The sequence below is a fragment of the Excalfactoria chinensis genome, chromosome 2 (genome assembly GCF_039878825.1).
Source record: "Excalfactoria chinensis isolate bCotChi1 chromosome 2, bCotChi1.hap2, whole genome shotgun sequence".
Classification (NCBI taxonomy): Eukaryota; Metazoa; Chordata; class Aves; order Galliformes; family Phasianidae; genus Excalfactoria; species Excalfactoria chinensis.
Genome location: NC_092826.1, coordinates 124,413,027 through 124,428,560, shown reverse-complemented (window position 1 = coordinate 124,428,560; position 15,534 = coordinate 124,413,027). Strand labels below are relative to the sequence as shown.

Genomic DNA, 15,534 nt, shown 5'->3' with positions numbered 1-15,534 from the left:
TTGAGGGGGAGGCATATAAGTCACTCCAGTATTTGGTGTTACCTGACACAGATGTAATTCTTTAGAGCTACTCTCAGCTTCACCACTACAAGGTCTATTAGTTTCCCTCAGAGGCAATTTCCTGGTGCTATCATGTATCACTGTGGCATCCTTAGGGAATTAAAAGCCTGCAGGGAGAGGAGAGAAGACTATGAGGGTGTTCTGGGCTGCTCAACTTCTCCTTTAATTTCTTCCAGCCATCAGGTATTGTCTCTTTCCCTCAGATGAGAACAGCTCAAAGCTACATCTTCCGAATATAAACTGCTGACAGGCCCCCTAACCCAAGTTTTGCTTCTTGTAGCCTGTTGCCTCTTGGTTTTGAATGGCGCTTAGCTGCATGTTGTGAAGGTGATTAGCTCTGTATCTGCTGTTGCTGGCATCCTAAACCAATGCTCCATGTAATGGAGGGGATCCTAGCTAGCCCCTACTGATCTGCTTTCCTCGCTGCTCCAGTGTTTGATAGCTCTTGATCGAGTCCTCAAATAGGTCAGCAGATCTAAGCAGGATGGGCTCACTAACAGACAGATGACAGACATTTAAAAACCCTGCACTGCTTAACTAAGCCTTGACAAACATTAATGTATCTGAACTCATTGCAGCCATGTAGGGCTAGTCTGCCAAGAGTGACAATCCTCTTTGTTAGTGTACTACATAACATGAAATAAAAGCATTAAGTCTTTGAGGTTATGCTGTGATAACCATTTCTGTGTACCTGAAGTGGATCTTCCAAATGTAAGAAAGCTGTTCATAAGTGAGACTGAAGTGAGAATTTATTTTCTTTTTCTTCATTCTAATATTTCTGCATTTTTGGACAAATTAGATTATAAAGGTAAGATTTTACTAACTTAAGGAAAGGACTCTATGCAGAAGATGTTAATGACACTTAATTGGCTTCTGATTTCTGGATTTTGTCTCAAGTATTTTCCTGTCTTATGGGACAAAAGAAGGTGGCTATCTCTACAGATAAGATCAGTGCTGCTTATAGCTCACTAGCTCATTTGGCAGATTATTTACAATAGGATTTTTACTATTCAGTATTCTCTTCCATAGAAAAATTATCTTACTCTGATATTTTGTACTACTGCCTCCTTGGTAGGGGAGAAAATTGTACTTCACTTTAGTCCACTATTTCAGTCTTTATACCTTGTATTGATGTGCATGCGCAAAATATGTTTCAAGTTCTTCTTCGTAAACTGATTTTGTTCTTATGTCGTAAAAGAAAATTCTTAATTGCTAAAGGTTTTCTGAGTATTTGAAAATGTACTTATATATTTACATAATTCTCCGCTAGAATACTCACCAGTACTGGTCACCCTAGTTGATGGCAAGAATATTTCATTCGTTAATGTTTGAGAGAAGTAAAATTTTAAAAGTAGTAAAAATGAACCTTGGTTCATGAAAAGTAGAAACACTAAATGGTAAAGATTTATTTTACAAACTCCAGGACCAGACTTGTTTTTAAACTGCTAGTCTGGAAATACTTACTGGAAGGGTAACATCTGTGATGACAAATGCTGAAATAAAAATAAAACTTCAGGAGTTTTTCTGTCTGAACTGGTGCTTAATGGTTATTTAAATTATATCCACATTTGGAATTTGTGGAGCAGTTATTTACTGTCTCCTTCAGTAACTCTGAATGACTGATTCTACTGATGTGCTTTTATTTTATACTTCACTTAAACAGTTGCAATAAGGAGGAGAATTTCTCATAGGTCACTCTGAAAGTAATGCCTCCCGTTTATTTTAACGGAAACTGCAACAGATACAAAGAGCGCAATCACACTATTTGTGTAAATTCTTAGCTACAAAACACGATTTTTCATCATAGTCACCATCATTAGCTATGCGTTTTGACGAGTGATGAGCAAGAGATACCAAGCTTGGAGAAATGCGCACCAATGGAGGTGACCCACTATTTCACATCTGCTCTGATGGCATAGTTGCTAGGAAAACATTGCTTATGCAGCCTGAAGAGTTGGAAGTCAGAAGACACCAAATCTGGGCTATATAGTGGGTGTGGTAGGACAGTGCAGCAAAAATTGGCAATGTACTCTACAGTCTTCAAGCTGGTATGGGGTCTTACATTAATGAGTTGCAAGAGGAAGGTTGTCTTCCTCTCTGGTCCAACTCTGGAACTGCAAGCCTTCAGCTGAGATGACACCACGATGTTGAAGTCAGAGTTAATGGTTCGTCTAGGTTCTGGGAAATCTGGAAGGATCATTGATTTCTTATCCCAAAAGACAGTGCATATTGCTTTACCTTCTGAGGGCTATGTCTTGAATAATTTCCCTTCAGTGAAGAATTTGCATGTTGCCACTCCCTGGACTGCTCTTTTAACACCAGCCCATGGTAGGGACACCACATTCCTTCATTGGTAATAAAGCAATCCAGGAAACTGTTACCTTCATCTTCATGTTAGTTCAATAGGTCTTAAATAGGTCCTGAGAAACTTGCGTATGCTTTTCTTTTGTTGCTGTCTGGTCATTCATATAACCTACCTGGTGCAAACTTTGTGATATTCCAGTGTTGCCACCATCCTTTTCAATGCATTGAAAGCAGTATTCAACTCCATATGTGGTTCCATGGTCATAAGCCAGCTATTCATGTGGATGAGGTGATTTAGATGCTCATTTCATGGTGTAACAGCTGTGCATGGTTAACCAGTATTGTTGCCACTGCTGAAATGCACCACCCACCACATCCACTCTTTGGAGTGTCAGTGGGTGCAGTTTGCTCCACATGAGGGAGTTCAATTCCACCCCTTTGCTTCACACACACTACCATGTCAGGTGTTATTTTGTCAGACTGCCCCTCTGATGCCATCTGTCATTCAGCAACACAATGGAACAGAATACTGGTGGGAAGGTTTAACCTTGATTGCCATACCACCAGCATCCACCTCTGACATGGGCCAGCATAATAAAATAGGAGACTTTACTTTCACAGCATTCCTTGTATAAACTGCCTGTGACTTTTCAGAACAGAACTTTTAGATATGGTTTATGGCCTTCTGGTTTGAATACAGAAGACAAAGATTATGTGACTTGGATTGTAGCTCAGGCACTCTGTTTTATATAGTCATGAATATGTCATTTTCTAGTTCGTTAAATTAGAATTAATAATATCTATTAACATCTCAAAGTATTTTAAAATCTGAAGATTAAACCCAAAATTAAAATCTTGCATGTACGTGCATTTTCAATTATGCTGAAATCAGTGAGATTACTCAGGCATAAAGCTGCATTTTTAAATGTTCATTAACACTGATCTAAATTTTAATATTATTTCCAAAGTTAAAATTGTCATTACAAATGCTTGCACATATTTGAAGTCAGTCTGAAGGATAATAATAGCTTGCCTGGTTTACAGTTGAAAACAAACAAAATGTTGTTGTAGTTACTGATAATTGGTCTGATTTATGAAAAATTGTAGTATTTGCTTTCTTAGCAAGATTTGTCATCAGACCAATTTGAAACTTGGAAAATTGCCCAGCCCTTTTATGAGAACTTGTACCTGCAATGCTAACGTTCTAATAATTACTTTTTATTTTTTGGGAAATAAAGGTGTTTTACAAGAAGGTGGTAGGAGCTGGCACAGCTGTTAAAGAGACTCCAGAGATGGAAAGAGTAAAGAAAAATCAGCAGAATATTAGTTCGGTAAGTGTTATTAACATTAATTACTCTTATGTGAGTAAATGGTGGTCAGATTTTTTTATTTATTTTTTTTTCATTTTCTTTACTAAAAATTCTGTGCCTTACTGTCATGTATCTCATTCCAATCCTGTTTCACTGGATTTCAGATGTGAAGCTCCTTGCTAGCATAGTTCTTCTAATTCCAATGGTAGAATTTCAAACTGAGTGATTGTTAAATATAGGAAGAAAGACATTTGAGGAAAGAGTTTTGTCTTTCAAGACTGAGAAATGCAAACTGCATTTACTGATATGCCAGACTGAACTGCAGTCCTAAATCACATGACAAAAAGGAAAATCTTTAAAGTTGTGGAGTCTGCCTGTATTACACAGGATTGGGTACAATTTGTACTTCAAGAAGAGAGAAATGGATGCACACCTCAAGCCTTGTGAGAAGGTCGAGGATTTATGCCTCTATGTGTGCTGATAAATTGATGTTTTAAACTTAATTTCTAGTTACATATATTTTGAGAGTGGTCTCTCCCCTCCATTACAGGCTTATTAGGAGAAATTGTACTCATATTTTTTACTGGATATAGTTCAGAGTGAAATAGAAGAGTGCTCTTGTGTGTATAGTGCATAAGGCTCGAGTGCTGAAGCAAAGACAGCTTTTGCTGTTTCAGAAAGTCTAAACAGTGGTGATGAAAGGTGGATCAGTAAGCTGGTAACTGCACGTGAACAAAAGTGTATTGGGAGAAATACAAAATGTGGTTGTGGTTTCAGTGGCAATGGTTTAGTAGCATACCTATTGCTGTGCTAGCCTATGCAAAATGCTAATATTTTACAAATGTATTTTATTGCATGTAGTATACTTATGATTATTTAGGTTTTGTATAGTCATTATTAAAATGAAAGAATGTCAGATTTAAAGGTAGTATGAAATAAATTTGTAAACTATTTGTCAATTAAAGGGAAATTGTATGATGTAATTTACAAGAGCCCCAAAAGAGAGACAGTTTACATCAATTTTCAGTCTATTAGATTTAAACATCTTACACATATCTTTGAATTTAGTCAGGATTTAGGACAGCTTTAAAACTGCTGTTCTGAATGAACTTAGTGGAATTTGATGCTCATTGGCAGTGTGAAAACCCCAATAAAGTAAGAAATTCTGACCAAAACAGCAGTCATCATTAAAAAAAAAAAAAAGTCAATTGCATCATGTTCTGAAAGTGGTCAGATTCTTCCAGATGGCATCTATTGGAGGCAAATCTCAGAACACTCTGTTTTCTTGTCCTGAAAAAACAAGGTGGTGGCAGCCAATGTGGCTGAGCTAATCTCACCTGTTGTGATGAGTGGAAAGGATGAGACAGCCTCATAAATAGCTGGTGGCTCACAAAACTTTAAAAGCAAACATCAGACTCATGGACTGTAACTCAGTCTGAACCAAGAATATTCAAATAACTAAGAGGATAGCTTTTTAACTTCTTTATGTTAGAGGACTGGCAAGATGGACACAGAATGAGGAAGAAAGTTTTTTGGGGAGAAGACTGAAACCGTGTTTTTGCTTGTGTAAAATTCATCAGGAAACTCTTGTGATACGTCAGTTAGCAACAAAAAGGCTGGTTAAGTCTTAAGCTGTGGACAATTTGAAGTATTTTAAGGAATAGTAGCATTGCCAGTTTTTAAGCTTACCTAATGCTCTCTATTAAAAGATTCTGTTTTCAGCAGTTTTAATACTTCTGTCATCCCTTAACTGCCTGGACTGAAATTTTCCACTTCTGATCTGTGCTTCAAGCTGTTTTTGTTTTATTTATTTAATAATTTAATTATTAACTTAAGCCAAAGTGGCTTCCAGTAATAACTCCACAGAAAAACAAGTTCTATAGCCTGCTTTAAAAAAGGGAAAATTGGCTTTAGAGAAGACAGCTGAAAACCACCTAGCAAGTGGGATTTGCTACAGTGGATTTAGGTGGGAAAAAAAAGAGTGCAGGGATGATTAAATGAATTGAAAGTGTAGAAGGGGTTGGCTGTGAACACAATGGAGAGGTCAAAGGTAGGATGGACGGGCAGAGAGGTGTGTTCCTGTGCATAGGTGTATCCTTCCAGAGTTGAAACAGGACCTGAGGTAGTTTAGACTCATTACTTTTTTGCTGACAGCCTTTATCTGTAATAAAAAATTCAAATATTTTTCCATTAGTCAAAATATTATCTATTTCTTTAATGTTGGTGTTCACAGAGGGAACAAACTGCACTTGTTCTCATGGGTTTAAGCAGTCAATATAAATGTTAAGGCCTACTGCTACAAACAACATGGGACTTAGATGAAGGTGCAAAAGGAATGTAAATACTTTTTTTAGTCATGAGAAATTGCCTCTATGTTCAGGGAGTATTATTAAGGTCACAAAGTCAGTACTCAAGAACATGAGTACAAGTCCCTGTGTATAGGCCTAGTGATTCAATCCTTAACCATTTAATTTTGTACAATCCCACTGAGACAAACCTGCTTTGGTTTCCAGAATAACACAGTGCAGTTCAGAGTTTTCAAGTTTTCATTTGAATTCAGGTGCATTATTATCTTTTGTTTTTTTTTTTCTTTCTTTTTTTTTTTTTTTTTTTTTTTTTTTAAATGATACTGCCAGTGTAGCTGCTACAAGTCTTTGCTCTCTCTAGTGAAAATAGTACTTTTACTTGTCACAACTCTATTTCTCCTGCTTTCAGAGTATAGTAGAGGATCTAGTTTGTTCAAAAACTCACATACTTTAGTGAAGAGAAACTTTAGTGATTTCCTAAGGAAATCAGAAATTCTGTCTTCAGAGCAGGAACTTAAAACAGTTAAAAAAAGCATGAGAAAGCAGTCTTGATTCATGTGTGAGCTACTAATTGAATAAGGATCATTGACTATATACAAGGGATGAAACAAAACTCTCTTGAGAAAAATGGCTTTTGTTGATAAAGAAGGTTATAGGGCACATGAAAAGCATATAGTAGAACAAAGTGTATTAAAAGCTGAATATGGAACATATTTGTATAAGTGGCAGAACTAAGGTTGCATTGGTGAAGTAACTTGTATTGTTTTCTGACTTTTGAATGCTTCATTTTGCAGCCTTAAAGTTCATTAAAAATAAATTTTATAGGTGACATGAATATAAAACTGCAAAAGTAGATTAATTATGCTGTTCTCTTGTTCTTAATGTTTCCTACTATGTATCACTGCAGACACAATTTTGAATGTTTCTGTGAATATTGCTATTGTATTTACTGTTTTAAAGAAGAAAGCAGCATGCCATATTGAGTAGGATGACATGGATTCTGAATAAATAAAGGATTTGAAGCATAATATACCAAATACTGGACAGATAGTTAGTAACAGCCAGCAAGCGCTGCACTAATTTGTCCAAGATGACTGTTGGATAGCATATGGGAAAACAGAAAATATGATGTCTTTCTTTTTAATACCACATACGGTTACCTCACAGTATTTTCTCATTAAATTGAGTTCCATTTTTGATACATGTGGTGTATAATTGAAGAAGTGCTTCTAGTTCTTTTTTTGTCTTTCAAACTGTGGATTCTACCATATCCAAACATACTGCTGCATGGAAGAGATGTAACAAAACCCTCTAAATCTCTGACAGCATCTTCAAAGGCGTAATTCATCCAAACATCTGCATTCTTCATAATGTGTTTGTGCATGTTTTCAGAGAACTTCAACTGGACTTTGAAGCCATCCACCCTTGCAGAGTCACATCTGTGAAATATTTGGTTTCTGAAACGGTCTGGTAGATTCCCCAGTAAGATAATACAAGTCCAAGTCACTGTCAAAGTGATGCAAATCTCCAAGTAGTAAATGCAGCATCTCAGTTACCGTGAAGATAATCTGATGTGATATGTATTCGCACAGTTTTAGGATACCAGGCTTGTTTTATGTGCTTTATCTATATCTTATCAAATAAGACCGATCTGAGACCCAACAATCTGTCTCAGAAATGAAATATATCTCTTCTTGTTCAGATCAGTAGTGCTGGTAGGTCTGTTCTAGCTATGCAGTGCATGGAAAGGACAGATAATAAAAATTGCGTTTTATTATCCTGTATCTGAGTTGCTAATATTTTGTAATATTTATTGTGCAGATTAAATACAAAGAAGAAATTCAGCAAGCAACTCCTATTTCTGATCTACCCGAACTAAGGAGAATCAAGGAAAACCAGAAGAATATAAGCAATGTGTGCCCTGTTTTCATTGTTTGCAGTCTTTGTTGTGTACACTGAATATGTGTGTGATGTTTGTGCTGGTTTCTGTTTGTCCACAAAGACTAATTTAATCAATTAATGATTAAGATGTTAACTCCTTAGCCTTGCACATTAACTAACATCGATGAGAGTGAAACATTCCTATTGAAACATCAGTTGTTCACCTTTGAAACAGAGGAATTACAGTAGGGTGAGTACTAAGTATTGAGGTAGAAAGATGATGGTGTTTATGAAGGAATGATATTTTCCAGCCAAATGTGGAGTGCTCTGTAATGATTTCTAATGCACTGGTGTAGTCCTCTTACTTGGAAGTCTTTGTGTAATGCCTTATGCTGTATTTACCAGGTTCACTATAAAGAGCAGCTCTGCAAAGCTACACCTGTGAGTGTCACTCCGGAGATTGAAAGAGTCAAGAGGAATCAAGAGAATGTCAGCATGGGAAGTTTCTCTCATTTATTCCTTTGCATAATTGCTGGGTGCACAGGATCAGTATGAAATTTTGCCTCCAGAACCTGTACCTTTTCTTTAGTTAGGCACAGGCTCAGTAATAAAATTACTTGAAAACCCTCTTATGTTTTGTTCAGAAAAAGGCATGTAAAACAGCACGTCTCAATTGAAGAAGCAGCTGCAGTTTTTTGGAAACATTGTAATGTCTTGGATATTTGCAGAAAATCTTAATAGATTTTTCTCTCCTGTCTGGCAAGAGGCGGGCTCCTCACTAACTTTCCTACCAGAGTTTGCTTAATGGCTGAAAAAAACATAAGGAAGTTATACTGTTTGTAGGAGTGTGTAGCATGGAGTATGCTGTTGTATTCTTGCAGAAGTTGTACCCTGTTGATGAGCCTTTCTCTTTAGTGAGACTTCCATCAGCGTCCATGTTCAGTGGGGCTAAATATACAGTGAATGTAAGTTAAAACATGATCATATGCTTATGGAATCTCTGTGTGTGGAGAAATACACATTTACAGTGTTTGCTGCTGAAATTCCAGTTTTTCATTTGCTCTGTGTGAGTTTGTTACGTTATTTGTGGTTTACTCCATTCCAAATGGAAGATATTTCTCTGTACTGCCAAAGACCAGTGTGATAAATGTTGAGATATAGAGTGCATCTGTGTGCATGTTCACATAAATGCACTAATAAGAAGACTTTACAGAAAGAATTCAAGGCTATGCCTCAAAAATCAAATTTTATAAGCTTTAATAAACTTCAAATGCATTTCAGCTTTTCATTTGTTTCCTGGGTGACCTTTTAAATCATGCATTTTAATGTAATACCATTTGATGTTACTTTAGCTGACATAGTATGTACCATTTTATCCTATTAAATAATAGGTTCACTACAGAGAGCAGCCTGGCAAAGCTACTGCTGTGAGCATCACTCCCGAGATAGAGAGAGTCAAGAAGAATCAAGACAATATCAGCTCGGCAAGTTGTTTGACTCTTTTTGTCATTTATATTTTCACTGGAGATATATAACATGGATATACTTTTGCATTTAGATTTGATACATCTAATAAATATAACTGTGTCATCCATTGAATTATTATTTTTAATCCTTTGAATACATGTCTGCACTAATAGGCAATGAAAATATTAAGGCTTTTGGTTGTTACGAAAATGTAAGTGGTTGGTCATTCTTTCAAGAACCTTTGTCTCTTGTTACCAAGTTTCAGTTGCTAGATTTCAGGAGTAAATTATGGTAAAGGAATATGGATAAAGGAAATGAGAACTTAACTTCCGTGCAGGGTTTTTTATTTTTTAAATTAGTTTTTTTTTGTGATTCAGAGCATGGAAGCATATAGTAATCCATTCCACTCTCCAGCATGCCACCTATGTCAAAGTTGAGTAGTCCTAAATAGCTAAGATAGGATAAGATACTATATTTATCTGTATCTACATTTATCTTTGTTTATTTTGGTTTCTTTTTATCTTGGCTTTTTTGATCGTACTTGCTTTTGTGGGGTACGGGGGTGGAGGGGTTGCTACAGTAGTGTAAGAAACAACAGAGAGTGGTGAAACCCCTACAGATGGTAAGTAGTATAGTCTTCCATACAAAGCTTCTGTCTGAGGTGGAAGAAGAGAATTAAAAGTAGTAAATATTTTGAAACTGATTGTAAGGTTGAATAGTGAAGTAGCTTGGATTTATCAAAGGATTTAAGGACTGTGTAGGTAATTACACATATCTTCAGTATATCCTTAACAATGCTCATACATAGTTCCCAGAGTCAATTAGTTTTGGGTACATTGTTAAAAATAAAAGTGAAAACTTCCCCAACATTGTAGACTCTAAATATATTTTTTATTCTTGATAATTAAGCTTTTGTTTTTTCTTTTTTTCTTTTTCTTTTTCTTTTTTCCAATTGACTTCTTTGTGTCTCAAGATTTACAGGGATAAGTACTCAGCTGCTTTAATGACCAATAGGTGAAAACAAAACTGTGCTGACCAAAACTGTTCCATTCAGGGCATACTTTATAAAGCATTCAAAGGCTGAATATGCTTATTAAGAAAAATGAGCATTTAATTAAGTGTTTGAATCATAATGCAGTAGTATATATTATTGTGCATTACTCCAAAGCTTATATTTTTATAGGTATGCTTAGCTAATATGTAGTTTTAAAGTGGAGATAGACAATATCTGCATTTTTAAGGTCTGGGGCCAATATATTTACTAATACATTCATTACATTTTGACAGTAGTCTTGATTCTCTCATCACAAATGCACACTGAAATACATTTGTGTAACTGATTTGAGGGGCAGTACTTTGAATGCAGTTGTGTAGGTAATTCTAAAATATTTACTAACATTCAGTACACAGGTTGCAGTACTAAGTAGGAGTTAAGAGAGTCTTTTAGTAAAAGGATGATGCAAAAAGGCACTGTTGTTTATATTCTGATCCACTGAGCAAGAAGAAACCATAAGCCTTCACTAGGCAAAGAAAATGAATGACTTTTACTACTTCACAGTTCTAAATGTGGGATTTTTTTTCTCTCTTTTTTTTTTTCCCCAGCTAATTAACCATGGTTCTATACTTCTAGAACAACTATGTAAAATGCCACAGAAGAAGCTCATTAAGAGAAATGTGACATTTTGTACTTAAAGCTACATAAAGCACAGATGTTCTCGTTGAACATTCTCACTGGAAACAATACTCCACTTTCAGTCTTGTCCCAGGCGTTGCTTTTATGCAACCTAACTGGAGTAAGAAGTTTGCCAAAGCAGTACTTGGCTCATAACACTTGAATTCCATAGTGACCTTGGGGTTCTTATGCTAATACTGATCTGGAAGTAGACTGAGGATGGAATCTAGGTCTGCTTGGGTTGTCATCAGCCATACATGTGTGCTTTGAAAGTGTCCAAGACAAGTCAGTGGTATTTTCTTGTTATGTTGACCCTAACTCATAACCACTTAACAGCTGATAAAAGAGTTATTTCATTTATGGTGTTAAAAAAGTTTGGAGTTTCAGCTTTCAGGTAACTTTTTTTTTTTTTTTTTTTTTTTTTTTTTTTTTTTTTTTAATTGATGATTGATGGAATAGATGTGCCCTTCGGTCTTAGCAGGGCAGTAACCCACCTCTATCCTCTTTTCAAAATTAGGTCACTAAAAAAATGAATATAAAGAAGGAAGCCTGATGAATACTGGGCATTATGGTTTAATTATGGTTTAGAAAGAATGCCATTGCATAGTGTGGCTCTCCCCGTCCCTTCTACTGTAAACAAAACCTTCATGTATGCTGTTGTTGCTGTTTTGCAGGTGAAATACAGCAGTGATCAGAGGCAGATGAAAGGTAGACGTAGTGTGATTCTAGATACACCTGAGCTAAGGCATGTCAAAGAAACACAAAACAACATCTCAATGGTAGGGTCCTTCTTTCTATAACTAGAATATACTAAAAAGTGGCACTTGACTTCCACTGGATTTTGCCTTCCATTAATATAGGTAACTAATGAAACTCTCTGCTCAAATATGGAGGGAATATTTTCTTCTTATGCCTGTTGAGGGATTGTTTGCTAACTGCATATGATTGTAATGAAAATTTTCAAAATACTAATAAACAGTTTTCTAACAGATAAATGTCTGCTTTTTTTTTTTTTTCCTTTTTTTTTCTTTTTTTTTCTTTTTTCTTGCTTTAAAAGAAATCCTCATTTGAGCATCACACAGTTTGACTGGATTAGGTGACACACTGCACCTTGTGCCTGTGCATGTTCCTGGTTTCTGTGTGACTTTTGTTCCTGGAATGAGTTGTTTTGTGTGCATTTGCTTGTGTGAGAATGTTTGTCATTTAAAAATCTTTGATGATTAAAGATTAAAAAAAAATGTAAATATAATGAGGGATACCACCTTTGTAACTCTTACTAATACTGGTTTTGTTCCAATACTTTGTTATATAACACTTTCTACTCTAATGCCTTTGTTTTCAATTTCTTTAGATTTTTTTTGTTTTTGTTTTTGGAAAGTGGATTCCTTAGAATAAGTGAAGTTTGTTCTGACAAATGTTTATGTTCTAAAGCCAATGAACATATGATAAAACAAAAGAGCAAAAAACTACCTTTTCATTTTTTGAACCTGTGCGTACAATCCAAATTCTCAGTGAATGAAAGTACTTGAGTTCTTAAGAATTGTTACTGCTGGAACACTTTCACTGATAGATGTAATTGTCTGTATCACCAGAGGGCTATCCTAACATAGAGAAGAGGATGGACCAGGTGATCTCCTGAGGGCTTTTCGTGTTCTTAATGGTTTCTGCAAGATGATGCTTTCCTGCTGAGTTAATGTCTTACTTGGTGACAATGCAAAACTAATGCAAAAGTGACAAAAAAAAATCAGGAAATCAGGTCAGGGAGGCAATCTGGATGGCCTGCCAAGTCTTTTGTATCTCCTGTGTATAACAGTTTTGTTGTGGTGCAAAACACATGTAGTGGTTTTTTACTTGTTAAAGCAACAAGTATGCATAGAATAACTATTTGCTGTTAATTGCTGCTTTGGAAAAAATGTGATTCCTCTTGTTTTTCTAGGTTAAATACCATGAAGATTTTGAGAAGACAAAGGGTAGAGGTTTCACCCCAGTGGTGGATGATCCTATAACAGAGCGAGTGCGGAAAAACACCCAAGTTGTAAGTGATGCAGCATATAAAGGGGTGCACCCACATATAGTTGAAATGGATAGAAGACCTGGAATAATTGTTGGTAAGTTGTTAAATAATGTTGCTATCCAAAACACTGTGAGAAAGGTGAAAGTGTTTGCTCATGTTCTTCATTACAACAGAGAAAAATTGCTCACAAGTTTCATTTTCCCTCTTTTCTCAACTTGTGTTGAACTGGTGATTCAATGCCAGCTTCTAAGGAAGTGGTAATAGGATACATATTTTTTTAATATGGTAAATCAATATTGTTGCTTTGTTTCTGAATACTGATTCCTTCATTTTGTACAGAAGAGCAACAATGAAAGTGGTGTATTTTTGAGATTTAAACGTTGCAGATCAGATCATATTTCCCCTTAGACCAGTAAGCTATTTCTCTAGAGCTGACATTAGTCCATGTACTACTTGTTTTAAATTTTCACACAGCTTTTTAAGTAGTACAGGATGTAACTCGTGAAAAACTTGGTAGATCTTTAGTTGGCCAGAAACCAGTATTCAGAACTGATGATGTAAAAGGTGATCTAAGATAAGACCGGATGTTTGGGTGTAGGATGCAAACTATTTTTGTGTTAGGAGACAGACTATTACAATAGCAAATTTCAGAGAGCCACACTTTCTGGATCCAGGGCAGCATCTTGTTCAGGTGAATCATTGTATGTATAGACCCAAAATCCTGATCAAATACCTCACTTCCATAGCTAGAGGTGGTGCAGACAAAGAGAAATGGAGAAGCTCCTGCAAGATTGCAGTTTAATGTGCAGTTCAGTGCATATTTTAAACCTTTTGCTGCATTGAATTTGTGCAGTATCCCAAAGTGAGAATCATGAGTGCAATCCTGTATTCAGTAACTAAAGGCTTGCTAACACAAACAGATAAGGATTATAAAAATCTCTGAAAGATTCTTGAGCTATTTGACTGAAATATTAGTATTTTTTAGTACTGTTTATCAACCTGGAATATTTTTGTATCTAAACAGAAATTCTTAGCTCTTTATTCCTACTAAAACAGTAAAAATAGTGCCACTGCTTAAGGGAAATAAGCAGTGACAAACCTAAGAGCCTAATATCCAGTGATGTTTCAGTTAATGCTTTTCCAGAGTGACTGCAGTTATAGTGTCTTCTTTAAAAAACAGCAGTGTGCTCCCTGTTCATGGAATGTCTTTGGCAGCTGGAAAAAAACTGCAGACTGCAAAAAAACCAACAACTCTGACTCTTGAGTTTTTTTAGTAGCTGATAAAAGTTCAACCAGTTAGAAAAAGTATCTCTGTTAGAATCCATCTGGTTGGTTTTTAAGTATAATCAGTGAAGCTGTAACAATCTTTTTCAAGTGCCTGATTGCTAAAATTAATACCTGTGCTCTGGAAAATAGGCACTAGTTTTAGCCACGTTAAAGCCATCTAAAGCCATCAAGATAAATTAATCCATCTGAACACTGGCTCTGTGACAAAAGAGACTTCATGATTCTCACATGAGTTTGAGGATATTTGAAACTGACATAAATTACCAGGATGTTAAAACTGTTAAGTGCTACAAATTGCCAAGATTCTGATTCTTTGTACGTTATTTCAGATTACAAAGACAGATAAAATCAATACAGAGCAGTGGCTGCTGCACTCACGCTGCCATGAAGCCATACTTTTTAGGAGTTTTTACTTATCAAGGCATGATCAGACAGGAAGAGGTGGATGCGCACCAGTTCTCCCACTCCTCTCACGTCTGTTGGTGTTTTATGTGGCTGTGTAATATATCATAATTAGGACTAGAGCATAGTTTATCAAGAGATTGTACATTGGCTTTTATCTTTCTTGTCAAGAGAGAGTTGTTGGCATTATACTTCACCTTATAGGAGTGAAAATAGATAATACATAATGTACATACGCTGAATCTATTCTAGGTACACAGGATTTGTTTCATTAGCTCTGTCTATTCTTTCCATTTCCTCCAGGCTATTAATAATTTGAAACACGACATATTTGTGGTCCTCACAATCCTGTTTTGCCTACCAACCCATTCTTTAGCTTTGTACCTCTCAAACAGGCAAAGGGACCAAGCTGGAAAGACAGTTATTTTTCCCACTTCCATTGCACTGAGTCAATCTTAAAGACAGGTCTGCCCAAGAAACAAACCACTAGGTTGTGATTTGAAATATTTATGATTTATGTAAGTGATTACGCTTTATATAAATATTCTATTTTAAACTGCTTTTGAGGGTTTAAATGATGATTATATTTTTTGGTGTAGCACTAATGAATTGTATATATTGTAGATTGCTGTGAGTAGATTGAGAAGTCACACTGGAGCTGATTATGCATTTGTTACAAGCTTCCTCTTGTACAACACTCTAATTATTTGTTAAAATTTATGAAAAACATGCTTGAATCTGTGTTCTATTTTATGCTGTGTTTATAAGTATAAGCTCAGACATGAAATTAGTTTTTTCTCATGGATTATTTTTTTTCAGTTTCCTATTCAG

The 15,534-nt window shown here is 35.8% G+C and overlaps 1 protein-coding gene across 2 annotated transcripts in view; it reads left to right on the top strand.

The window, feature by feature from the left end:
• The window catches only part of NEBL (nebulette), a 231,978-nt gene that overhangs the window by 190,395 nt on the left and 26,049 nt on the right, over nucleotides 1–15,534 (top strand). Inside the window, exons 17-22 of one of the 2 annotated variants that reach the window (XM_072327239.1) lie at nucleotides 3,603–3,695; nucleotides 7,802–7,894; nucleotides 8,267–8,358; nucleotides 9,252–9,345; nucleotides 11,675–11,779; nucleotides 12,937–13,108. In XM_072327239.1, the coding sequence (XP_072183340.1) occupies nucleotides 3,603–3,695; nucleotides 7,802–7,894; nucleotides 8,267–8,358; nucleotides 9,252–9,345; nucleotides 11,675–11,779; nucleotides 12,937–13,108 (649 nt within the window). The remainder of the gene's footprint in view (nucleotides 1–3,602; nucleotides 3,696–7,801; nucleotides 7,895–8,266; nucleotides 8,359–9,251; nucleotides 9,346–11,674; nucleotides 11,780–12,936; nucleotides 13,109–15,534) is intronic. The other variant, XM_072327238.1, reaches the window with a different exon arrangement.